Source organism: Fusarium poae, chromosome 2 (genome assembly GCF_019609905.1).
Source record: "Fusarium poae strain DAOMC 252244 chromosome 2, whole genome shotgun sequence".
Lineage (NCBI taxonomy): Eukaryota > Fungi > Ascomycota > Sordariomycetes > Hypocreales > Nectriaceae > Fusarium > Fusarium poae.
The window spans coordinates 8762286-8786714 of record NC_058400.1 but is presented as its reverse complement, the minus strand read 5'-3'; the positions used below and the strand labels follow the sequence as shown (position 1 = coordinate 8786714).

Here is a 24429-nt window from a genome sequence, read left to right as displayed (position 1 = left end):
TTGACAGAGTATTACCTCACGTCATTTATTCCTTTTTTTTCGTTGTACCGTCGAATCACCGGCTCAATATGACTTGATGAGTGGGTTTCAACGACGGACAGTCATCTCAAACGAACATGATTGCTGAACCTTTTTTTCGGTAGCTATTAATTGAGGTAGGCGGTTGCGAACAAGACGCGTATGCATCTGTGGTGATGCAAAACGGAAGAATAATTATACCGATCGGCTTCCTACCCCGCCATTCCAATTTTCGATGCCTCCGATGCTCAAATCCACACGATATCATGGCTTTGTTAGCAAATCCCCCGTCAAAGCTTATTGAACTACTAAGTAACAAGTCAGGGAATCCGAACTTGACTATAGTGGATACCATACTCTTTCACTTGGGAGTTGCAGACGTTTACTCTTTACATGCAACATGTCGATCTCTGCGATGGCTAGTCAATTACATGACAGATTCACCATGCCTGCTTAGTGTCACAAAGCAATTGCAACCCTTTGTTCGCGACCCGACGCTATTCCGAAATGAGCTTGGCAAGCATGGTGGGTTGATCGCAGGAGATTTCGTCCGCAACTTCTTCGAGTTCGGCCGTTGGCCTGTCACTTCACTGCTTCTGTACGTCGAACGCGGATCCAAATGTCAAGGGTTGATAAGACATCTGCTTCAACATGAAGGATACAGGACCTATTCCGAAAAATTAGTCTTTCGTCGTGACAGGGCCCCTGATTTATTTATCGTCATCAAGTCTACCCGGGACCCTCCCATTGTCGATATCATCAATGAGGCTACTACGACGGCTGGTTTAAATTTCATATCTTGGAATAAGGCTTACTGTCTTTTGCCGATCCCGACTATACAGTACCACAAGTTTTACCCACTCAAGCCTTTCGATAATGCCCTTGGCAATGTCTTACGCCAGCGCGCCAAGTATGGTTGGACGACGAGGGACATTCTTTGGCCCGATTTGACAAAAGACCTCATCTCTGACAAGGAATGTCGTCAAATTGGTGGACCAAGCACTTTGGTCATTAGCCTTGGACATGATCCTCCAGGGAATTACACTCCCGATTATGTTCTCGAGGGAAGCATCTATTCCCTGGTCTGGAAGTCAGCAGGCTCTTCTCGACGTCTGGTGGCTAGTATGAAGCTTGCCCCTGCTACCCATGCACTTCGATACCCTCACACGTACGGTGACATTGGCGACGGGTACAAAGATTGGTGGAAGTTTTTGCGTGAACGATTAGATCGCTGGATTTATGTTGAGGTGGTCAAGACGGATCATGATCTACGACCACATGGATTTCTCTTCCTGGCACCAGGAAACTTTCGTCTTTCTATTCCTCCTGGTTACCAAGTACCTGATACGTGGGACTATGCAGACGATCAGATTATTCCGTGGTTTCGAGAGTGGGAAAAGAGTTGGACAAGGATGAACGAGTATTAGAGTCAATGATTGGCCTTTGAGTGTTATACCAGCGACCGCCAAATTTGATAGACAACGATTCTTATTTTCAAAGGTGCGAACAATATTCTTATTAAACTAAAATTTATAACTATGCTTGGGACGTCTGAGACCTTTCGCTACGCCAGTCCATCTCTATATCCTTCATGGCTACCAGATGGGTCTCATCTGTCTGATTATATTCCACCTCATACGTGCGGTTGCATGTAATACCAATCGGATCGATACGCGACGGAGGTGTTTTGTCGACGTGAGATGTTGTGCCAAGTGGTGCTTGCGATCGGGATCGGCTTGCATTCGTAGGCCTGTTGCTGCCGTACTTATCATAGGTCTGGTATCCGCGTCGGGATGTACCAAGAATCTTGGGGAAAATTTTGACGAGAAGTATACGAAGAGAGGGCATACAAGCGCATATAATTCCGACATTGCCTTCGATGGTTGACCATCTCGTAACAGCAATGTATTCCCACGTGGGGTTGTTCGAGCCTGGGCCTGTGCCTGCTTGGACAGTAGCGCTAAGTCGAAGAATACTCATGATGGTGACGCTTGGAGTGTGTTAGTAATAGAAAAGACAGTTTTGATGTACAACTTACAAAATGCCGACGCTGAACATCATGCCCACGCCAATCTTCTTCCTCCAATCCAAGTTCATCTTCTTTAATTGTGAAAGAGGGATAGTCAAGATCCAAATATCGAGAGCAATGTTGATAGATGCACTTGACCACACGACGGCGTTGACGTCAAGACATGTTCCCGTATGCTGGTGATCCCACTTTGTCCAGAAATAGTTGATAGGCCTGCATTGGAAGATAGTGATAAAGACGTAAACCAGACCGAAAATCGACGTAAAGATAACTGTGGTCCAGAGACTTTTTCGAACACCTTTCGTGGGGAAGATTCGGAGGAAAAAGAAAATCATAGATAGCTTAAGGAAGGTCTGTAGGCAGAAATATAGGATAGCCATGATGTAGAAATATCGGCCGAAGTTTGTGACTTGTTGAGGCGTTAAAGTCCAGATATCGCGACCGATGCCGTTGGGAGCTAGACCGTATGCGTTGATAATGATGGACGGGACTGCAGCACACATAACGAAGACCATGAATAGATCATCGAGACCAAGAGGCAGTTTTAGGAAGATCTTTGTCAAGAAGCGTTGTAGTACGAAAAAGCCAGATAGAATGCCCATCACGGTATTTGTGGCAACGAATTGGTCTCGGTGGTTTCGGACGGGGGCGCCGCATGCTGTTAAGGTGGTGTTCTTGGTAGCTAGATAATGTGAGCAGATGTCATACAATCTGACTGTTGGACATACTCATAGATTCAGAGACTGTACAAGACGTCAAGACACATTTTTCGATCTCTGCTTGAAGAGGGGCATTTGTGCATGAACATTTCACATCGCCGAGTTCGCATGTTGAGGATTCGATCGCGGTAACCATGCATTTTGCCTTAGACTGTCAGCAATGATACCAATAAAATACACCTGAGTACTCACGGCACACTTTGGTAGTGTCGCCAACGCAGACATGGCTTCATCCTGAGCTAAAACCAGAGGCAATGTTGCCACAAGGCAGCCCAAAAGGCTGCGAAATAGCATCATCGTGATATGACACAAATGACAAGTCAATCCAGATGGGGACTGAAAGGGTTATGTACGGCACATGCAGGGGACACGCAAATACCAACTTTGTTTTTGAACTTCCCAAAGGAGTGGTTGTCCCCGGGGTATATAATGAGATCATCTGCAGGGACATCAGACTTGACACCATGACACTTGAACATTTCCAGCTTTAGAACGTAGTCAGTGCAATGTCTGATCGCGGAACTAAACCGTGTTAAGCTTCGCTTCGGACCACATGGGTTACGAGATCTAGAAAAAGCCACTTGTGGCAAAACCGGTATCAAGTGTCGGCACCTTCGGGTACCTCGTTGGTTGTGGTTAAAACATCCCCTGACCCGCCCCAAGAGTCCGTCATAACGATAGTCCATGTCAGAAATTTAGTCCAACACGGACGACAGGGACCTCGTAAGCTAAACCAAGACTCGATTGGGGAATTGTCCCTCCCGTCTCTGACCTCTGGGAGATCGGCCAATCCCGGCCATGTCAATCAGGGCGATCAGCAAAATGTCATGTCACGTCTATGCAGAAGAACTTTAATTAGCCAATGACAGCAAGAGTATCATCCTGAAACAGAAACTGTCTGTGATTGACATGCGGGCTTTGTCACTGTTGCTCCCTTGATACCTCGGGAACACGGCAATTGAATTGACAATCATTCATGGATAGAAGTCCAAGTTCCTGGGTCTCATGCGTGTGTATCCACAGCATGTAGATCAGATCGTCGCTACTCATGGAAACAAAAAGAGTGGCTACAGCGGGAAAAAGTAAAGAAAAAAAATGAAGTTTGTGGAGACATCCCCTACCGGTGGATCTCAAACAAGACTCGATGTGTACTCAATTCAATGCATACGTTTGGTCAGCACTAAAAAGCCCCCTTGATTTAGTTGCTTTGAATAGATTCAGGTACGCTATCTAACTGTTATGAGTAGTTGTTTCCATTAGATGGTTGTTATTGGCTTGGATACTATATTAACCATTTCAGCCGTCAGCCAACGGTTGACTACTGTGGTGGCTTCCGAGATCCAAGACGAGAGAAAACGGTGGAGAAAAACCCCCCTGAGAAAGACTTGACCGGCGCTAGAATAACGCTTACTGTAGCTCTTGTAGCATCGGACCTTTTTCCAAGCTAAGCTCTGACCTCGGTATGATAACGCCACTTACTTTACTTGTTCGTATATTTCACTTTTTTCGAATTCTAGCTCATGGTTGTGGATTGCAATATCAGACACTGTTGTGTGTCATTCTTAGTTGACGACTTTTGACTAAAAGGACACTGCGTCTCTCGGTACATGATTCATTTAGTGTTTGGGTGGAACTCCTGAGTCAAGAAGCGAGCGGAACCGCGACAATGACGAATATGGGTAATAGTTCCCACCCTGAAATGCTTGTCAAGTCATTGGAAAACTTAACCCGCAGGAAAAAAAAGAGACGAAATTAAGGTCATTTTACGGTTGTGCTATTTTCTGACACCCGCTAGCCAAGACGTCAAATTCATCTGATATGGAATAGTAATGCTAGTTATATCCACAACATGAGGGTATTTATTTGATGTTATTGATCCTTCAGTTCCCTGATGACTCGACATTCTACATGACTCTATATCATGGTTTTGTTCCATAACTGAATGATTTACATGACTCTGCAAGAACATGTCTCGCTTGTTGTTTGCCACTTTGCCAAGCCGGTTTAATTCCGCAGCCGAGCTAACCTCGGATTGCCCCTTGCTGCTGAGACCTTGCTGCCATGTGTTCCGTACCGTACACGGCAAGCAGATCGCTGATCTGATTCACAATTAGTTTAGTAATGTCTCTGGTGACCTGATCGTGGTGATTGCGCTTTGAGCATGTTTTGACAGGTAGGGAGGGAGGGGTCAAACCCTCAAGGTTGATGATCAATTGCAAGATGCATTCCGCGTTCACGTGTACCCCAGACCAGGTTTAGCAACCTTGTCACACAAATGGAACACACTTGGAGCACATCAGCTCGGATGTCAACTCCGGATCGTCTTGCGAGATGAAGGAATCTGATGTCAACTGAGATTAGTCTGTTGCTAGCTACGCAACGCCATGACTCAACAAACTACCCAAAAAGCGGCTGAGCCATCGGAAATAAACATCTCTTTCTGGAATTACCAAGCCAATAATTCACTGTTTAGTCTCTCTTGGCAAGTTGGAATGGCCTCAATCCCCAAAACTGTTTGCGGCGGCGGACTTGATACTCAGTTTGATCATCCGTAACTTTTTGGGATGAGTTGTTAATTTGACCTCATGTAGAAGCCTAGATCAATTGCGAGAAGGAGGGCTCGACGACGTCAAAGACAAATTATGACTTTCACATATCCCATAATCTAGTAGTTGAACATGAAAGTATGGTTACTGAGCTAAAACGTCCAGTCATGAATCTATTGTCATATCTGTGAGGATTTCATTCTTCAATCGGGAACAAATCTCGCAAGCAGCAGCTATAGGGTAACTCCAACTTCAAGGGTCACGTGGTCCAACGAAGACTGCGGATTCTGATTCCGCCAACGAGGGTTCGACTCCCTCCGAGACCTTTCTTTTAGTAATTTTTATTTCCAGTGTATAATACTAATTACTATCTATTGGGAACACGCCAGCCCAATCTCACGCTATCATTGTAGAGAACTATTGTCAAGATCACAGAGTAATGCAGCCAGGCGGTGCATAAAAAAGACTACGTCAACCGATATTTGTTTTTTATGATCTCTTAAGCTTTCGCCCAGGCCTTCTCAATTTGCTCAAGGTTTTTAACAAAGGTTAATCTGTCCGCACAGACCAACTTATCAACAATTCTTCATATCCAAGGTTCTCTCAAGACTAGGTTTCCCAACCTCGTCAACCGATATAATCCTTCGTTCTTACAACGTCGACACAAGCCTCAGAATGTCAGATGAATTGGCCGCTACAAGTATAAGGGGTGAAATTAGTAGGATAGTTTATGCTACTTCGGCCGGACCTCTTATTAGGCTATTTATTTTTATGCCCTAAGACCCAGAAGGCCAACTTTTCTGCTACCCAGCTGACAGGGTCGGAATTCTAATTGTCAGCTTAAACAAAGACTTCATGACAGAGCCCTGTATTGGCCATCTGTAAGGGGTAGACTATCATTGGTTAAGAAAGGCCAGGTTGAGAAGCGTCTCAAATCTTATTGGCCAACCTGATTAGGGACATTGTCTCTATTGTCTTAGTTAGCCGTTAGTGGCTATGAAGCAATCGAGTACGTTTGAATTAGATGTGTGGAATGGTATAGCAATGGATGAACTGAAGAACACTGGGGCGCTGGAAACTGGCCTCGTGAGTAGCAGAAAAAATAATCTACTAAGTCTTCGGTTACAAAAATAAATAGTCTAAGAGCTATAGTCTAAGGAGCATAAAGTGGCCTACTAATTCTATCTCTTAGGCTTACAGCGGCCAATGTTTCTGATACTCTAAGGCCGGCATTACAAGGAGTCGCCTTCTTACAACAAATTCTTCCAATTAATGATTGATAAACTTGTATTCGAAATAGCGATCGAGAGTTACCACTCTATCTATTATAGAGATATATGCCCCTTGGGCCAAAGCGCCTAAAGTGGTTTGGTACTGGCTTTTCGAGGATTCTTCGCTTCAAAAACTACAGTCAGTTCTTCGAGGGTTCGGCCCTTTGTTTCTACGAAGAACAGATAAATAAATGCCAACTCAAACAAGTCCCAAAATACGAAAAACACATAACTGTAAGAACACTGTTAGAGACACACATTATATAAAATTGTATGGGATTTACTTACAACCAATAGCGGATATTCTCCATGGCAACCGGAGCTGCAAATGTGTTGACAAAGCTCGCGCATCCAGAGGTGATCATGGATACCATCATGCCATTCGCCCGCATGTCATCTAATATGGTCAGTAACGTCGAGACTTGGAGAAATAAAAGACTAAAGACTCACTGGCTAGAACCTCGGCAGGGTAAATAGGCTGCATAGGAGTAAATCCAACTGCAAAGGTAACACCGAAGATAAAGATGAATGCGATACTAGCGGAGCTTGAGGGTACGCTTCTAGAACGTTCATATTCGGCGGCAGTGGCTGCGACAATTGCCAAGGATATTGACATCCCAAGACAAGAACTCATAAACATTTTACGTCTTCCCACAATATCATGAAGACGTGCTATGAGAACTGTCAGTATATCTCTTGTTGAGTTCAAAACACATATCATACCTCCTATTGTAGCAGCAATCCATCCAGTCAATGCGTAAAATGCGTTCAAAAGCAAGACCAGGTTCGTTGACGTGATACCGACGTTCTGTACCATAATTGGAAGGTAGTAGCTTGAAACATTGTTGCCTGAGAATTGACCAAACCAAGACATGGCAATAACGAGCAAAAGACGATATCGACGAGCAGGGGACTTGTAAAGACTTCGCAGGTCGAAGCAGGCCCATTGCGAACGACCTTGAACCTCCACAAGTGATTCCCTTATCTCAAGCATCTCGATGGCAACGATCGGATGATCGGCGTCACCGTTGGCGTGATGTTTAACAATGAACTCGCGGGCTTCTTCATCTCGTCCTTGAGCGATGAGCCATCTTGGACTTTCAGGTAGTAACCAGCTACCAAGACAGACCAAACCCGGGCAGAGGATCTGGAGCCACAAGGGAAGTCGCCATTTAATATTGCCACTCAAGTGAATGTTTGCTCCGTACATTGCTTTTCCCGAGTTAGTAGTAGACGATCTAGGGATAGGCACGGACTCACTAAAGGTTGCAATGATACTTCCCATATACCAAAGGGTGTTGTATATCCCTGCTACAGTAGCTCGTTGTAACGGAGGGGCAATTTCAACCAAGAGCATCGGTGCAGCGACAGTGTTGATTGTCGTAAAGAAACTGAGTAGGAAGCGAGCTCCAATGAATGAGGATAAAGTCGGAGCTACTGCTGTAAAAACTGCCGATGCACAAACAAACATGGCGCTGACAGCCAAAGTGATCTTCCGACCCCGCCAGTCGCAGATCCAAGTGAACAAGGCACCCGCCATCTGGCCGATCTGAAAGATAGAAAAGACCAAACCAGTCGAAGTCGATCCGCTTTTACCCAAGCCATAGTAGTCTTGGTATTCGGGAATCACGTTGATGGAACCCATGAGCGATCCATCATAACCATTCATAGTCGAGCAGAGGTAGATTAGAGCGCAGGCCATATAGAGCTGAATATGTCCACGACCCCACGGTGAAGGAGCTGCGCCATGGGCACCGAGGGCCGTGACTATCGCTTCTGGAGCTTGTGTATTTTCTTTCCTGTCCTCACCACCATTGTCGATATGCTGGCTAGCATTTCCAATGTACTCCTTAGACATTATGGCCGCGTAATGTAAAACAGTTTGCTAGCCAGGTGTCAGAAAATCTGGGGTAATTAAGGTTAAAAGATAAAGGCATGAGTGTTGGAGACGATCGGCGATATCCATATATGTACATCCACATGTAAATCATTGATACGTGCCATTCATTTCCCATCCACCCCACCCACGTCGAGTCCCGAGACGAGTAAGGTCGTGCCAGGGTCACGGACTTTCGAATCCCCGTCCTAGTGTCGGTACATTATAAGTGTAACATGATAGTGGCCTCATGACACGAGCCATTGGCTGTTGTCACAATCGAAACGTTACTTTTATATTTCAGGTTCAACTTGGTATTTCCGGTGAACAATTCCCGTTTAACCGGTAAACAGCCTATATGCAGCATCTCAAAGCACAACCAATACATAATGCAGACATTCCTCATCTGACTTTCCATGGCGTAACCTTTTCAAGACATTCAGCGCTCATCTTGCAACATTACCACTCGCACCCATCATAGCGACAGCCACAGTGTGACGAATCAATTGTTGAAACGAACTGATGATGAACGTCTTTTCAGGAAATACTAGCCGCTGTTCGTTGGACCTAACGAATCACAAAATGACCGTGACAGGCGGTTTCCTTATGAGATTTGAATGTGGTATTGGCCATCAGCCATTATTCTAACACATTCTTGTGCACACTGAACTTGACATAGAGTGAATTGATGACCACTCTTTTATAACCTTCAAGGTCCTTCTGTCCTACCCAGTAGTTCTTCTTATTTAATACCCAATACTGTCACCACTATTCTGTTCAACGATGTAACCTTAATGGAAAGCGACAACATACTTCTCGGCAACAGAGTCAGCATAACTGCAGATGTGACGTCCTCCGACGTTGGCACCATCGTTATCGACTTTGACAGTGCTTTATTACGTGGCCAAGATCTCCAAAAACAGTACCCTCGAATTAATCCAGAATCATGGCAAACATCGTTTCGAGGCCGAAACCAAGGATGATGTATGACTTCTTTGTCATCACACATCAAATTGTCCTCTATAATAAAAGCAAAAAGGATTAAGATCCTAGTGGCAATTGAGACCTATATATCTCAACACTCTGAATGACAATAACCAGACATTTCATGAGCAGCAAAATGTCGCCTGAAATGACTACAACAACAAAAACCCAAAAGCGTGTCTAAAAAGCTTCTTTTCAAGAAGATATCACCGTTGCTCTGACCAGATTAGCTCAGAAACCACATAAGGATACTCCAAATCCATCCGCAGGTGAACTCTTTCCCTTGTAAGCCACTCTTTGGGTCACGGAATAGACTGTCAAGGCTATGCAATGAGTTCAGGGACAAATTGTTTGCAGAGGTCAGCATGGCTGCTACTATTGTCTAGTAAGGTAACTAACTATTAGTCTAAGCCGCTGTTCTTAGTCTACTGTAACTACCTCTAAGTTCACTCGTCATCCTCGGGATGGGCTGTCTCGGCGCTCAAAGGCGCCTTCTTTCCCTTTCCCTTTGCCTTTCCCCCGGTCTTAGAACTTGGTACCTTGATTTTAATCTTGCCAGGCTTCCTGCCAACAGGATCAGTTCCGACAGTACTGGGAGCAGTAGAGGCTCCGGCAGAAGCACAACTAGAACTAGAAGAACGAAGTGTCCTTTTCCTAGGCTCCTCTCTGTGGGCTGGACTGGCTTGTTTGCCATTGTCTTCGTTAGGCCGCTTGCGCTTTGACCCTCGAGCACTTCCTCCACCTCCACCCCTCAGGGTATCAGAAAAATTGGCCGCTGCGAGCATAAGAGACTAAATTAGTGGGCCACTTTATGCTCCTTAGACTATAGCTCTTAGGCTATTTGTTTTTGTAACCTAAGACTTAGGAGGTCATTATTTCTGCTACCCGCTAGCCACCTCCACCTCCACCTCCAGCACCATCGCCAGCACCATCGTCAGTACCATCTTCGTCCTCGTCGTCACACTCGTCATCCATGGCTTCTTCTTCATCTTCGAAATCCATTTCAAATTCCTCGAATTCAGCCAACTCATTCTCGAGATCCTCGACTTTGGGGACTTGGGCTTTCTCTCGTCGGGCCCTGGTTTCCGCGCGGCATTTGCCGGCACGAGTTAGGAGATCCTGGTTTTCCCCTGAGTCGAGTTCCTTCTTGACGTCCTTCATGACAGGCCGTATGATCTTGACCAATTGGTGCGCAAACGAGGCATCGTCAAATTTGAGGTAATTCTCGGCCTCCTCAACTGTTTCAAATTGACAAACGCCGCTGCCTGGAGTTGACAATCGCTTGGCGGTTTCGGCAATAGCGTCAATGTGGTCTTTGAAGAACGTCTGGTCTGTTTCGTCGTGGGTACCCAAGAAAAGGCGGGCAAGCATGGAAAAAATATGTCCTAGAATGGTAATGTGATCTCCATGGTATTTCATGTCGGACTTTGAGAATTGCCGTTCAACGTTCCAAGCGTAACGGTTAAATGGCTGTTGGCATATGGATTTCATAACCTCGCAGAGAGTAATCTCAAGAATTTCGTCTTCTATCCACTCAGGCAGGCAGGCCGCATTGTGAGGATGCAGTAATCATCCACTTGTCTACCACGAGCCGCTCGATAAATGGTTGATATACCTAAGTTGCCTGCTCTTCAACCTTACGATGCAAGTGCTTCATAAAGAATCAGCCTGCCTTTGAAAGCTAGGTCTGTTGTGTTGTGCGTTTTTGTGGGTTGGCAACGGGCTCTATTGCTGCGGCGGATCTTCTCCTGCCGGGCTTGGTGAAAATGGGCTAAAAAGCTCGAAAATAATCCGATTCTGATCGGGATTTCGAAATAATAGAGAAACGCATATAAAAGAGCAGCTTTCTCAAACGCGCGGAAGCGCGCGAGGGCGCATAACCTGTAAAGTAGTAGGTGTGGCCAATAGAGGTATGTGATTGTATGAGGAAGCTAGCAGGGTCCCGAGAGGGTCAGGCTACCTATAGGAAGTGGGGGCCTAAGGCACCCAGGTTGGGAACAATATGCCAGTAAAACCAGGGGATTCCGGAAGCGTCGATCTGGGCACCAGTGGGTAGCAGAAAAATAAACCTCTTAAGTCTTAGGTTATAAAAATAAATAGTCTAAGAGCTATAGTCTAAGGAGCATAAAGTGGCCTACTAATTTCATCTCTTATGCTTCCAGTGGCCAATTTTTCTAATACCCCAACGGTGAATTCCTTGATATTGGCGTCTCGGGCGCTTGTGTATAGTGGAGATCCGCTGTTACAGTCGTTGTTAAAAGCATTTGTGTACCACGCACCCCATTACTGCATGATAAGCTTCTTTCCGGCATTCTTCGCTATGTCGACATAGGTCTGAAGTTTCGAGGTTTCATAATCTCCAACACCATAGGCATGAATAACGAGGACGTCGAGACTGGCGCAAGTGAAGTAACCATCGACCTTTGGCGTGATCACAAGTATCTCCTCTTCAGTGAAAGTCCAGCTGTCTGTATTGCCACAAGGCAAACTCGACCTGGGTGGCTCAAGTTGTACTCTGGGATATTGTCACGCTCATAATAAGATTTGGGGACAGAAAGATATTTTATGCTAATTAAAGAAGTCAAAGAAGACAACACTATCAATTACAAGATAGATAAGCCAAAGCTAGGTTTTATGTATCCAGCCCTAACGTTTATAGATAAACACAAAAGCTTGCTGAAGCTGTAGACAAGATTTAAGTTTTCCGTTAACAATTTCCACCTAATCAAAAGAACACATTTGTAAAATCGATTCGAGATCCCAATCTGCCACCTCTACCACCAACCATTCATTAGCCCGAGATATCTCCCGTTCAAAGGAGGAGAGCTATAGCGATCGCCACGAGATAGGCGACAGTGCCGTCGATTCGGTTACTGGCAACTGCATGATCTTCATATTCGCCAGTATCTTCACTATAACCATAGTCGCCGGACTGGTCTGGTTGTCCGTAGCCGCCGTACTGATCTGAGGCTCCGTTGTTGCTGTACTGGTCTGACTGTCCGTAGCCGCCGCCACCGTACTGGTCTGAAGCTCCGTTGTTGCTGTAGTCTGACTGTCCGTAGCCACCACCACCGTACTGGTCTGAAGCTCCATTGTTGTTGTACTGGTCTGGTGGCCCGTAGCCACCGCCGCCATACTGATCTGAAGCTCCGTTGTTGTTGTACTGGTCTGGAGGTCCATAGTCTGTAGACGGATCTGAATTTCCGTGGCCTATGTACCGGCCTCCAGGTCCATAGTCCGCAGGGTTCAAGTCTATGTCCTCGTTCAAACCTGAGTTGTCGAGGGGACCACCTTTTCCATCGTCGACGGTACCAGGTTCTTCATTGGTGTTAGCAAGCTCATCCGCAGTAGCAGTGGGCTTATCAGAAGACTTACTACCGCCCATGAGGCAGGTATCACCGATAGGGCAACAGCCAGGTCTGTTGTCCTGGCCGGTGTAGCAGTAAGTTCCAGGTCGACATGCACCCACAATAGCAGGGGCGCAGCAAGTATAGGAAGATGGAACGCAGCCACCGGCGCATAATTTATGGCCTGGATCGCAATACTGACGAGGAACGAGAGAAGGGTTTGTGGCATTGACAGATGTAGAAACTGCCAACAAAGTGAGAAATTGGTTTCTCATATTGAGAATATGGGCTTGTGTAGACAAGCAATATAAACGATTTAGATCTTGGAATGTAAGAGCCTGTACTCTTGGTGGGTTGATCGGTGACGAGTCAATGTCTTGGACAGTGGCGTTGTTGACTTGGTAGTTGATCGAGGTTGAAAGAGAGAAGAGTTCTTGCTGTCTTGTACGGATTGGCAGAGGCTTCCTTTATACCCGACGATAGAGTTCAAGCAGAGTCATCCTGTGTTGGAAAACCTAGTATTGATGAGATTTTTGAAGATTTGTTAAAAAAAAAGTTTGATCTGTGTGGACAGATTGACCTCCATTGTTGCAAATTTAGAGTGAATTGAGAAAGCCTGGACTAAAGCTTCAGTGACAGAAACAAACAAAAACAACACTATCAGTTTAACCTTTTGCTGCTCCTTCGTTTATAGGAGAAAACTGTATCTACAGAAGAAGCTCTTTACGGCAAATTGACTGGCTCATACTTTTGCACTTTTCACAGGGCTACAGTCTCCTGTATCCTAAAAGTAAATTTTGTGATATAAACTCCACGTGTTAATAAACTTCTAAGACTGGTACCTTAGAATAGAAGTCCAGAGCATCACTCAGGCAACTGCACGTCTGTACCAGCGCCTCCAGTTGGACTGGTTCTATTCTTCGCTGATTTGACTGGCGTGATCTTCTTTGTGGCGATGAAGTTTGAAGGCCCGGATGAGATACTTCACGTCGACAAAGACTGGGCCTGGACTAACTGTTCGTGTAAATTGACGTGTCTGAGGATGGTGTCGTTTAGCGTTTAAGCTGATAATCAGTTCGGCAGGATTAGCTTTGCAATTCTTTCTAGGCTACTAACTCACAATGATGGTGCAACTAATTACCCTAGATCTATTATGTGGGCTCATTCTATTAACTCATTTCGACCAGTCCAATCTTCGTCTCAATTATTCTTCTTAAATAACCTTTAAATGATAAAAAAGAAAACGGGTCATTGACAGTATCGCCGAACTAGGGTGGGAGGGTGGGCAAAATCGAGGGAAATACACAGTTATTAATTAACTGTTGCACCATCTCAGTACAAACAAATACCAGGCCTAGTTAGTTAGTAATTTCGGATCAATGACAGATCTACAGATAAAGGAATATTTAGCATCATTTGTACAAAGAGACATTATTTTGTGCATAGGAATAAAAACGAAACTGCACTGCCAGTGTCCGTCAAGAGTGGGAACTGTGCAACCCAACCCCTAAAAAGCAATTTTAGCACCTGAGGCAGTGACGATACCTTCATGCGACAGCAATCTCCAGATCGCCCCTCATTGACACGCAATCAACCACGTCTTCAAAACACGCGACATTTTTTGCTCACGATGCCCAAGGTACCCGCTACTAGCTCTTGGGCAGGAGCACCTCCGATCGCAGAAGACGGTTTCGCATTCGCCGAAGGTGTTTTTTTCGCCCAAGCTTCAGGCCAAAACCGCCATCGACGCGCCACAGCTACCGAGCTCAAGGAACACTTCACCTCGGGCAACGACAAGGACCACCCTGCGCACTGGTTCGAAGCCCAACTCATCCACTATGGACTCCAGCCTTCAAAGACCAAGGCGGTCGCGCGCATGCGTCTCTTTGATGCTGTTAATGCGGGTGACCTGAAGGTACCTGCAAATGTGAGCAAGCTTGAGACCAAGCTCAAGAAAGAATGGACGAAGAACGACCGGGAAGCCAAAAAGGGCGCGACAAGCAGTAAACCTGCTGCAAAGGCACCGGTCGCGAAAACAGAGACGAAGAGTGCAGCGGGAACAAAACGAAAGGCAAGCGACAACGATAATACCGCTGCCGTTAAGAAAGCAAAGACAGCAACGCCAAAGGCTACAGCGCCTAAAGCATCAGCGCCCAAGACCGCTGCACCGAAAGCAAAAGCCCCACCGAAAGCGCCAGCAAAAGCGACCGCAAAGACCACAACCACAGTAAAGACAACGACTACGACCAAGACTACGACCACGACAAAGGCCACGACGAAAGCTCCAGCGAAACCAGCGAAGGAATCCACAACGCCAGCAAAGCCACGACTTAAAGAAACCGCGCGTTGTAGTGGTAGGGGAGGCATGGCTCGGGGACCCGGCCGCAACGCAGCAGCAAGTGCAAGTGCAAGTGCCTCGGAACCAGCCATACCGCGGCAGACAGCGCGACGAAGCGGCGCCTTTGCGGCCCGGGGCCGTATCCCCGTCCAACGGGACGACTTTGATGAAGCTCCACCCCCATATTCGGAATTTCCAGATCAAGACGACTACTCCGACGGAGACTCTCCGAGGTACGGCTACGAAAGCGACCAAGACGACGATGACAATCTCGCGCCTTTAGGCTTGCTCAACGGTGACTACACAATTGTCTCGAGCGATGTTACAGAGCAGTGGAGCCATTACGATCTCGACGATTTGGAGTTGACTCTCACACTTGCTGGCAATCAACTCTGGGGACGATTTAATCTAGGAGTGTACGAAGGCGTGCTGTGCTTCGACGAGCGCCCGATGAGATCATCTCACGCCAGACTCGATTTTACATGGCGGGGTCGTGAAGATCAGGGACCTGTTATTTATGGTAACGACAACACTGGATGGATGGAATTTCTTGGCAACGGTCGCATCAATGGATGTCTTGACCATCAATCTCTTGCATTCCGCGCCCGAAGAATTGAAGGTCAGGGAACGAGAAGCAGGATCAACGCCGAATCTTTGCAAGATGAATGGAGTGGTTACACGTATCGATTGTACGAAGAGGAAAATCGGGCTCGATGGTGAATAAGCCCCCAAGCCTGAAGCCCCCAAGCCTAAAAGTGGCTTGGTACGGGGACCTGTTTTCGCGGGGAAGTTGTGTGTGCCTGTACGAATTCGTTGCATGTAGTGTCGATCCATTTTTTCGAGATGGTTGAACACTCAAAAGTTGAGGGAATTTGTTCAGAATAACTGACAGAAAACTCCTGGATAGTATTGCAGGGAAGTCTTGTTTTAAATGATGAGTTGTCTTAATACACCGACTTTTATTTCCTTGGTCAAAGCACGCGGCAATGTCCGAATCTCATTGAAAAAGGTACAAGCGGAGCAAAACGGAATGCGACAAGGATGAAGCCAGCGCCCAGCATTTCCCCCGTCATCTCTCAAAAGAGAGGCTTTTAGAAACAAGTATCTTACTCCTATCTTTACCTCTTTTTATTCCCAAGTCCCCCTCCTCTTTCTCTTTGCCTTTTTTCTTTTCATTCTTATTTCACACTCTCCTTAAATGTTCCTTCTGTCACAAAATGCATCATGAGCGCCATCCGAGGCTTTCTCAACGTCTTCAAGGCCCGCAGCGTCCCCATACCTGCGGGGCGAATCATCAACCTTAAACCCCTCATAGACCCCGACTCCAGCGCACGCGTGGGGAGCGCATTTCTCGAGCGCTGCAATCCATTTAGAGATATTCCCAACGATGCGCGACTCGAAAATACCCTCTGCGAAGTCCGCTACATCGACCGTACCCTGCGCGATTTGATGGTTCCGACATCTTTGCCCGGCGACGATTACAACCTTTGCTCCAAGCTGCTGCACAGTCTTGAAACGCGACGCGATTTGACCTGGTTGGTCCTCCGCGAGACGGATATTAGAGATACCATTAGCGCTATTGCGCGAAGAGGTGGACGAAGAGCTCCTATTCCTGATGAGCCTCATGATCTTCACTCGAGGGTCAAGGCTCTTGAGCGACATTGGTCAGCGCTGGAAAAATGCCACACCAAGCTTAGAGAATGGGAGCCGAAATATGCCACCCAACCACAGCCGCCGCTATTGGACGGGCAGGAAGAATACGCTCTCGACTTGAACGACGAACAAGCGACGCATGCGGAAATCGAGTACCGAGAGTGGCGCTCTGATCGAGATAGAAAGGTGTCATACCTAAAAGTCAACCCCCCAGAACCATCCGCTTTTGTACCCGTCGAGCGTCGCGACATCCAAACCGACGAAACATGGAACATCCTCCCTGCATCAAACGGTCACTACGGAAAGCGTCTACTACCAGTCTGGACACCCATCCTCTTCCAAGAAGTACCTCTTGACTGGGAGAGTCCTCAAGGACGGTTGCTTACAACAAGAGCGGAAAGGAGACGCAGAGATGAGTTTCGAAGAAGAGAGAATAACCGGAGAGAGAAGAAGTATGAGTTTCAAAAACAACTTCTGAAGCAGATGAGCGAGGCATGATACACATAAGCGATTTGGACATTTTAATGATTTGGGATATTTGGGTTTTATATTTAAAGGAGAATTGGCGATTAATAGCTTGACTATTCAACATATATAAGCAGGCTACAGAACAGGATCTTTCATAACGATCCCAGGATTTACACAATATTAACTACCAATGAAGGCTCTCCCCAGTCGATAATAGGGTCGGGGAATCTCACGACAAGAGCAAGGAATTTGAAGATATTTAAGTTTCTAATTCAGGCAGCAACAGGTAAGACTCTGAGACAATGATATAATAGTAGTAGGTAAGGTAAGATGTTCAAGTATAAGATATAGAATCATCAGGATTGCCATCTAGACTAGATTATTGTCTGAGGGGACTGGTTTCCAGTACATTAATCAAAAAGCATCATTTCCCCGTATTCAGTGTCATCGGAGTCATCTGCATCCCCGTTTTGCAACGAATCATTGATTTCCTTTACGGACTTTACCGCAGCTGCTTCCACCAGGGCGTGAACTGCTTCAAAGCTGATTCTCTCGCCATCGACTTCCCCGAGCCCGTCCGTCACAAGACTTGCGACGTCGCGGCCGAGTTCGTTCGCAATCCCAAGCAACTGGTTCTTCTTGACGTACTTGCCATCTCTTCCCCAGTAACGTGTATACTTCCGCAGTTCCTGTTGTACGTGCGGGGCCCTCAATTTGTCTCTCCAATGTGTATGAAGGATTGCATTTAGGAACATCCACCAGATGTATCGTTCCCGAGGCCGGAATTCAGTCCTAAAGTTCAGTTTTCGGTTGTGTAGATCAATAAGGCGGATGTCGTCCTTTTTTTTGGGAAAGGAGTCGATCGATTGCTGCATGACCTCTTTGTGTTGCTTGTCGATAACTATGACCTTGTAATCTTTCACATGCTTCTCTTCCCAAGTTTTGACTTTTCGAAACTCGGCGTGGTTAAAACGGCGCCAAGGTTCGATCGGTTGGAGGTCAATGTCCGGTACGATAGCGATGTATCCCTTATCGAGTGCCTCCTTGATATCCGTGTGTGTGAAAAGCCCGTTTTTGGGGGAATAGATTTCGTCTACTTCACCTTTGCCAGTGAAAATGGCATTCATGAAGGCTTCTTCAGACCGGGGAAAGAGTTGGGCAGGCTGTGTAATGATTACACGATCCCACCGTCCGAGAATTGGATCCCAGCGCAAGTCTTGATTGATATGCCCAGGACAATACTCGTCCAACATTTTGGAAAACATTATACCCCACTCACCACCAGTGCTAAGCAGGCCCATGTGAGTTTCCGATGTTCCGAACAATCGTTTAAACGTGTCGCGACTGGTAAGGCGTTTGTGGACTCTTGACTTTTGTCTCCTCATCAGTTTCTCCCACTGTGTCCAGCTGTCATACTGCAGCTTAAGGGCATGGGCCTCCGGTAGGCCATACCACATTTGGTATCTTTGATGAGGGGAAGTAAATAGTCTTAGTCTAATCTGTGACCTAAACTGGGCTAATTGGATGTTGATCCGGGAAACATGCATGCAGATTTCCCAATGCTCATCATCACTTAGCACAGTCCCACGGCCGAGCCTTTGCCGTTTGATCAGCAGTCGACTTTGCAGAAGAGAAAATCTATCTTTCAATGCTGATGTGCTCGCACTAGAGCCTTGAAATGGCTGACATACCCCCCAGATGTTGGGGTCGGGGATCTGTCGGAGGCCCATGCTGATAGGTTATGGATAACAGAAATGTCAGCTTCCAAGTTGTCGGTTGATTGTTTGGGCGGCGATTGTGAAGGTGTTTGGCAAAGCTGGTGGTTGAGGGAGGGATGAAAGAGAAAGAAGCGGCTACTAGAAAGACAACAACACAGATATTTATTCCATAACTCAAAACATAGGGCTCAGTCGCTTCCATATTGATCACTGGCATTTGCTTTTTCGTTGTGTGGTTATCGGAAAGTTAGTTGCTGGGAGATAACTTTAAGAATAACCAGATGAGAATAGGCAACATGGCTCGAGATTGTATCGACAAATGGTTTGAAGGGCAGATGATGGGCAGAATATTATAATTACGCGATGGCTCGACTAACAACAGATGATACTGGTAGTCAAGAAGTTGCGACATCTTGCTCCCGCCTTTCTTCCTTATTAACGTATGTAAGAATGTGAACATTCTTGCCTTGCCTCTCTACAATGGAATTAAACTTCTCCGTAAGCGGACAACGCACAGAAACAGTGGATGCTAAGATTCAGAGCGTGAAAATGAATGACTTTAGGATATTTACTAAACAATATTTGATTCAGAGTGATAGCCTTCTCGGCAAGAAGTTTGGGTTCCAAAGGTAGGGCTCAGAAACCTTTCCGTAGAATTCACGTGTGCCAAGTGTGAACAGTTAAAAATCCATCTCTTCTGCCTCAAGTGTTTAGTTTTCCAGATAACCAAGGCATTTCTTGTGGCACAAGGTATAAGAGTACACTGGCAAAGATAAATAGTTACTCACGGCATCATTGAATATGGATCATTTGACAAGAACAAACTTTTATTTCTCCAATCAATAGGTATCACTGGAGCTCTTTCTCCGGCACTTGGACCAAGCACTGCTGTTTTCACAGTTTCATGCACTGTCCATGGTGACTTTGTCATTCAAGACGTAGTTGTCAGCAGGCATCTACGCAAATAATGTAGATTTACCTGAAAACAACAAAATGCCAGACAAGCGATGGCTGCCTTGGAAGGCAGACGGCAAGTGCATTGATGTTTTTAGCTATAAAGTAAGAGGATTTCTCCCTCCGAGGACCTGATCTCTCTTCCTTCATCCTGTAGACAAGGCCGGTTTTCTTTACGATTACTTGGACTTGTATGGCTCGCCATCATGAATCCTTTGACAGCACGTCTTTTCTTCTACCTCTTCTTCTTGTTCGGCCTCTTGCAGAGAGGTCACGACAGCTTCGATTTCTCGAGGGTCAATCTTCTTCTTTCAGTGGGTTATGGTGTGTCTTCCACTAAATTCAACGCTAATTACACTGGCCAGTAGCGCGTTGATGTTTATCACTTGCTGACTTACAGCGTCAACGCTGATTCGTTAGCGGGTCTCGGTTCAACTTCCGCCGCACTACACTTCAGACCAGACTACATTGAACCGCCGCCTCTCATTCCCATCGTTTCTTCCTCAGCTTGTCCTCTTCAAGCCTGTTGAGCAATTGCCTTGCTGTCAACATGGCAATGACTGAACTCTATTCTGCCGTTGATCAAAGTTCTTTGAGCTGCAGGCACGGCAACACTCCTTGATACTCCATCCCTCAATATATACTTTCGAGGTCATCTCTGGAATGATCAAACGAGATATGAGAGTCCAGTCAGTCATCCCCGTTCCTCGGTTCCTTTTCGCTCGATATCGCTAAACATTTTCATAGGCCTCTCATCCGATCACGACGATTTTGCCGTTCCTTATCCCATCAGCCTCATACATGGCATGAGCCGGTCTAACGGTGAATGCAACACCAGTGGAAGCTTGTCCAACAGAGAGGAGTTTATATATTCGTGTTTGTTTCTCAAGGTGGTGTTGAGATCAATGACTTGCACGCCGAAGGAAGCAGAAGTGGGAAATATATTAGGTCAGTTTACTCTCTTTATAACGGGACTTTTAGGCTGTCTAGTATAGCATTCTAACGATTGGATACTGAAGTTTTGCCGTTCCCAGGTCACCAACAAACCACAAGTTGCTTTCATCTACAACGGCCAATCTTTCTGGTCCCTCTCACAACTATCTGCACCATTTGAGTACACCACTGTCGCAACACGAACACCCTTGCACGAAATGTCACCCTTTGTGAGTTTATTACCTCCATGTTCTGCTCATTCAATGTTGTGATAATTAACCAGCGGAATTGATCTTAGGACGATACCTCAAACGAAGTCATGTATATAGACCAATGCACCCGAGCAACCAAGACACAGAACTGCCCCCCGTCCCTCGCAAACCAACCGGGACGCGCGATGGGAGTTTCCATGATCATGCGAGCCTACATGGTGTCGAGGAAATTCCCGAGGACGACAAGTGGTGGATTTACCTGGACATGTCTCAGGACCCACTTCTGAACAATCCGAAGAGACTTACGAAGAACGACGAAAGAGATTTGAGGCCTAGAAACCAACAAGCAACTTAAGTCTGTCTACTTGGCCCATGTCTTTCCAGCGAAAACACAATTCTGCTGCTCTCGCTTGATATTGCCATTTCTCAGAGTCCCAGACGTTTATAGACTGGGTGATTCTTATTACTTGCCAGTTAGTCTCCCTTCAATGATTTCATCAGGCCAGTTTATGCTTTTCAACAAGAGACATCTCTGGCTATTTATTCTTATACCCTAGACGTGGAGGCTAATTTTTCTGCTGCTCATAGGTTACAAACACGGACCGCCCCCCCCAGGACTATCTGTTAGCTTCTGCAGTTCGTGCCAACACTTCTACACATCCATTCCTTGTATGGCGATCTGGGTTATCGCCTTATGACAGTGTTGGTTGTGCGGTACACCCCTTGGAACCCAACCTCAATCAATATCTAGGATCACCCTGTACCTGAGAAGTTTTTCAATCTTTTAGCACAAACGATCGACGTCACTTATAAACTTCCGGGTGTTTATGGGCCGTATTGATGTCACTTGTGAGTCAACTACTGCCGATAGTCTCTTTGAGACGATATCGTTTCTTTTGCTAATGTTATAGTTCCATTCGTCATCCGCCTACCCCCGAACGTGATTAGAAGCAGATCCGATCAGCACGTCCTGTGAAGCCTTGTCTGCTATCCCCACCAGGAATATATTCAGGAGACCCAGGACACGGATGAGATTGATGAGTGGAGGTCATGAATTGAACAACTTCCCCAAGCCTATGCGTCTCCCTCGCGATGCCTATCCCTTCACAAGTAAGGCAGCGGCTCAGAGATTCGGTCGACGCCTTTTGCGCCCAAGACAAGACTTGGGCTACCATAGATGGTCCAATTCATCTTTTTACGCTGTGGGTGGTTGCCGTCCTCTTCGAGAGACTCTTTTTCGAATGCGGTCTGAGACAGTCGTGTTCCTGCTGGAGCGCGGTGCCAATCCCGACACGACGGAGGACGAGGCCGGATATTCGGATCGATCAGGAGATACCCTGGTAGCAGCGCTGGAGAATATCCTGGCTTCCCAGCTCTTATACGCGGAACCATATACGTCGGATCTTCAGAGCACCCTGTTAATACGGTTAGCCTGCGCAGACAAGATCGAGAAAATGATTCGCACAGCCTATATAAAATACAACCTGAAAGCAATTCATGCTGCAATCATCTTGTCGTAGAATCACAGGAAAGCGGCCAATTTCCGAGACAATAGGAATAACAGAATCACAACCGCCCTGCCGTCTCCTATTGATGTGGTAAAGGTGGTCCTTGAATCAACAACCCGGCCTTGGACCCCACGACTTGGCACCGTCTTCGAGCGAAATACCCTTATACCATATGTCCATATTCCAACAATAACAAGATTATACGCAATGATCCCATTCGTTTCATTTTGATCCATGCCGTTCAAGTTCGCAAGGTCGCGACGGAAGCAAGGATCTCACAACGCGAAAGCCAGCTATCAATGGCAACTGCGAATGGCTTGGCTATGCCGATCCGAAATTCAAGATCGATGAAGCGGCGCCCACCTACAATGGACATCCCTAACCAGACCATTTTCCCTTTTGATTCTGGAAAGAAGCAAAAATAGTTGGAGAAGAAAACACAGGAAGAGCAACTCGAAGCTGAAGCGTTTTAACGCATATACCAAGGCGATGACGGAGAACCCGAACTCTAGCATTTGTGCCCTCTAAATTCCACGGAGTCCTAGAAGTCCACCAAGCTCCTTTCAATCGCGTGGCTCCGGCAAAGTATTCACTGAGATTGGACACCTTTCAAGTGCGATCCCCCTTGTTGATCTCAGCATGTGGCCGCCAACCCCTGCATGATCCCTTGAAGCCGAAGGCAATACCGGCGACGAACTAATATCACATTGAACTCCTTGGCCACATCTTTTTGATCATCCCATGTTGTCTTCTCACTCAGTCTAAGGATGAACAACTGTTTTGGAAGCAGAACACCGACCTGATTCTCCGAGCAGCTAAACGCATCTCAGTCGGAAGGCACCCTAGGATCTTAGAGCACAACTTCAGAGCAAGCAGCGGCCGTTCAAGATAGGTGTCCATGCTGTGTCACTGAAAAGCGGCAAAAACGCGGATTGATCCTATAATGATTTCCTGTGGCAGAGCTGAATCTACTCGACGAGTACCAACTTCGACTTGAATACATCAACTTGGTCGACGACCCCTTTTTACCCACGAATGACCTTGAATTATCCAATGTTCACAACATATTGCATCGCTGGACAACATGGACGATAGACTTGCTTTTGTCTTTCTGCTAAGGCGGTCCCGACGTTTGCTGCGCCCGATGTAGTGAAAACGGCTGTGGAGACGACAGCCACGTCTCCAGCAGAATCCTTAGCAAATGCCTGCAAAGGCTTCCCAAGTTTCTGTCACATGGTCGGCTCGCTTGTGTGAAGTGACCTTTTATTGAAAACCCTGGTCTAGGTGTTCTAGCTAGCCATGGTCGGCTCGCAAGTCTCCATATTGTGGCCGCTCATCTGTCCTTAAGGGAAGGCGATAAGGACTGTTATGTTATCCAAGGGAATGATCCTTGATGACCTGCAGGGTCTTGGGAAGACTCTCTCAGCACTCTCAATGAGAGCTCGATTATCTTCAATTGTTCGCGGTTCATCTGTCAATGTTGGGTAGCATAGGCACAATCTCTCACTATTGTGTGTCTCAAAGCACAGCATTGCCCATCCTGCTCAAGGCCTTGTTGGCCGCTGTGGCTATTGACCAGATTTCAACGCATTCTTCTACAAACGGTACAAGGTGCGAAGAAAGCTGCTATTGGATCCCAGCCCATCTGAATATACCAGTGCTTCCGACGTCTCTCCCAGGAACCGCGATGAAGTAGCCCAATGGGGTGCGAACGGGGGAATCGTCTTCACGCGACCCCGCAAAGAGCGGCGCCGCCGAGTACCCCGAACTTCTTCATTCTGCTGATGAATGTAATACCGTGGAGCAAGACTGTTGTCAGTATGTCAATCCAGGGCATCTTTCTCTCTCTCCGCCT

At 46.5% G+C, this 24429-nt stretch overlaps 10 protein-coding genes and 1 non-coding gene across 11 annotated transcripts; 5 read left to right on the top strand and 6 right to left on the bottom strand.

Annotated features, from left to right (window-relative positions):
* Positions 1 to 284: 284 nt before the first annotated feature.
* On the top strand, positions 285 to 1445 carry FPOAC1_006989 (uncharacterized protein; the record flags this gene model as incomplete). Its single annotated transcript, XM_044851461.1, has 1 exon — positions 285 to 1445. The coding sequence occupies one exon, from the start codon at positions 285 to 287 to the stop codon at positions 1443 to 1445; it is 1161 nt and encodes a 386-aa protein (XP_044710173.1).
* Positions 1446 to 1554: 109 nt separating this feature from the next.
* FPOAC1_006988 (uncharacterized protein) lies at positions 1555 to 2779 on the bottom strand (the record flags this gene model as incomplete). Its single annotated transcript, XM_044851460.1, has 3 exons — positions 1555 to 2008; positions 2057 to 2729; positions 2776 to 2779. The coding sequence occupies 3 exons, from the start codon at positions 2777 to 2779 to the stop codon at positions 1555 to 1557; spliced, it is 1131 nt and encodes a 376-aa protein (XP_044710172.1).
* A 2790-nt stretch (positions 2780 to 5569) lies between these two features.
* On the top strand, positions 5570 to 5638 carry FPOAC1_006987. The gene has a single exon. It is a non-coding gene; the product is annotated as a tRNA-Gln (tRNA).
* Positions 5639 to 6670: 1032 nt separating this feature from the next.
* FPOAC1_006986 (uncharacterized protein) lies at positions 6671 to 8441 on the bottom strand (the record flags this gene model as incomplete). Its single annotated transcript, XM_044851459.1, has 5 exons — positions 6671 to 6815; positions 6872 to 6980; positions 7034 to 7255; positions 7307 to 7795; positions 7844 to 8441. The coding sequence occupies 5 exons, from the start codon at positions 8439 to 8441 to the stop codon at positions 6671 to 6673; spliced, it is 1563 nt and encodes a 520-aa protein (XP_044710171.1).
* Positions 8442 to 9889: 1448 nt separating this feature from the next.
* Positions 9890 to 10862, bottom strand: FPOAC1_006985 (uncharacterized protein; the record flags this gene model as incomplete). The annotated part of the gene is made up of 2 exons (XM_044851458.1): positions 9890 to 10218; positions 10361 to 10862. The coding sequence occupies 2 exons, from the start codon at positions 10860 to 10862 to the stop codon at positions 9890 to 9892; spliced, it is 831 nt and encodes a 276-aa protein (XP_044710170.1).
* An 864-nt stretch (positions 10863 to 11726) lies between these two features.
* Positions 11727 to 11979, bottom strand: FPOAC1_006984 (uncharacterized protein; the record flags this gene model as incomplete). Its single annotated transcript, XM_044851457.1, has 2 exons — positions 11727 to 11911; positions 11958 to 11979. 2 exons carry the CDS (start codon positions 11977 to 11979, stop codon positions 11727 to 11729), a joined length of 207 nt encoding a protein of 68 aa, XP_044710169.1.
* Positions 11980 to 12255: 276 nt separating this feature from the next.
* On the bottom strand, positions 12256 to 13065 carry FPOAC1_006983 (uncharacterized protein; the record flags this gene model as incomplete). Its single annotated transcript, XM_044851456.1, has 1 exon — positions 12256 to 13065. One exon carries the CDS (start codon positions 13063 to 13065, stop codon positions 12256 to 12258), a length of 810 nt encoding a protein of 269 aa, XP_044710168.1.
* Positions 13066 to 14420: 1355 nt separating this feature from the next.
* FPOAC1_006982 (uncharacterized protein) lies at positions 14421 to 15848 on the top strand (the record flags this gene model as incomplete). Its single annotated transcript, XM_044851455.1, has 1 exon — positions 14421 to 15848. The coding sequence occupies one exon, from the start codon at positions 14421 to 14423 to the stop codon at positions 15846 to 15848; it is 1428 nt and encodes a 475-aa protein (XP_044710167.1).
* Positions 15849 to 16352: 504 nt separating this feature from the next.
* FPOAC1_006981 (uncharacterized protein) lies at positions 16353 to 17279 on the top strand (the record flags this gene model as incomplete). The annotated part of the gene is made up of 1 exon (XM_044851454.1): positions 16353 to 17279. The coding sequence occupies one exon, from the start codon at positions 16353 to 16355 to the stop codon at positions 17277 to 17279; it is 927 nt and encodes a 308-aa protein (XP_044710166.1).
* A 380-nt stretch (positions 17280 to 17659) lies between these two features.
* Positions 17660 to 18706, bottom strand: FPOAC1_006980 (uncharacterized protein; the record flags this gene model as incomplete). The annotated part of the gene is made up of 1 exon (XM_044851453.1): positions 17660 to 18706. The coding sequence occupies one exon, from the start codon at positions 18704 to 18706 to the stop codon at positions 17660 to 17662; it is 1047 nt and encodes a 348-aa protein (XP_044710165.1).
* Positions 18707 to 22142: 3436 nt separating this feature from the next.
* On the top strand, positions 22143 to 22956 carry FPOAC1_006979 (uncharacterized protein; the record flags this gene model as incomplete). The annotated part of the gene is made up of 2 exons (XM_044851452.1): positions 22143 to 22492; positions 22821 to 22956. 2 exons carry the CDS (start codon positions 22143 to 22145, stop codon positions 22954 to 22956), a joined length of 486 nt encoding a protein of 161 aa, XP_044710164.1.
* Between the last annotated feature and the right edge of the window lie 1473 nt (positions 22957 to 24429).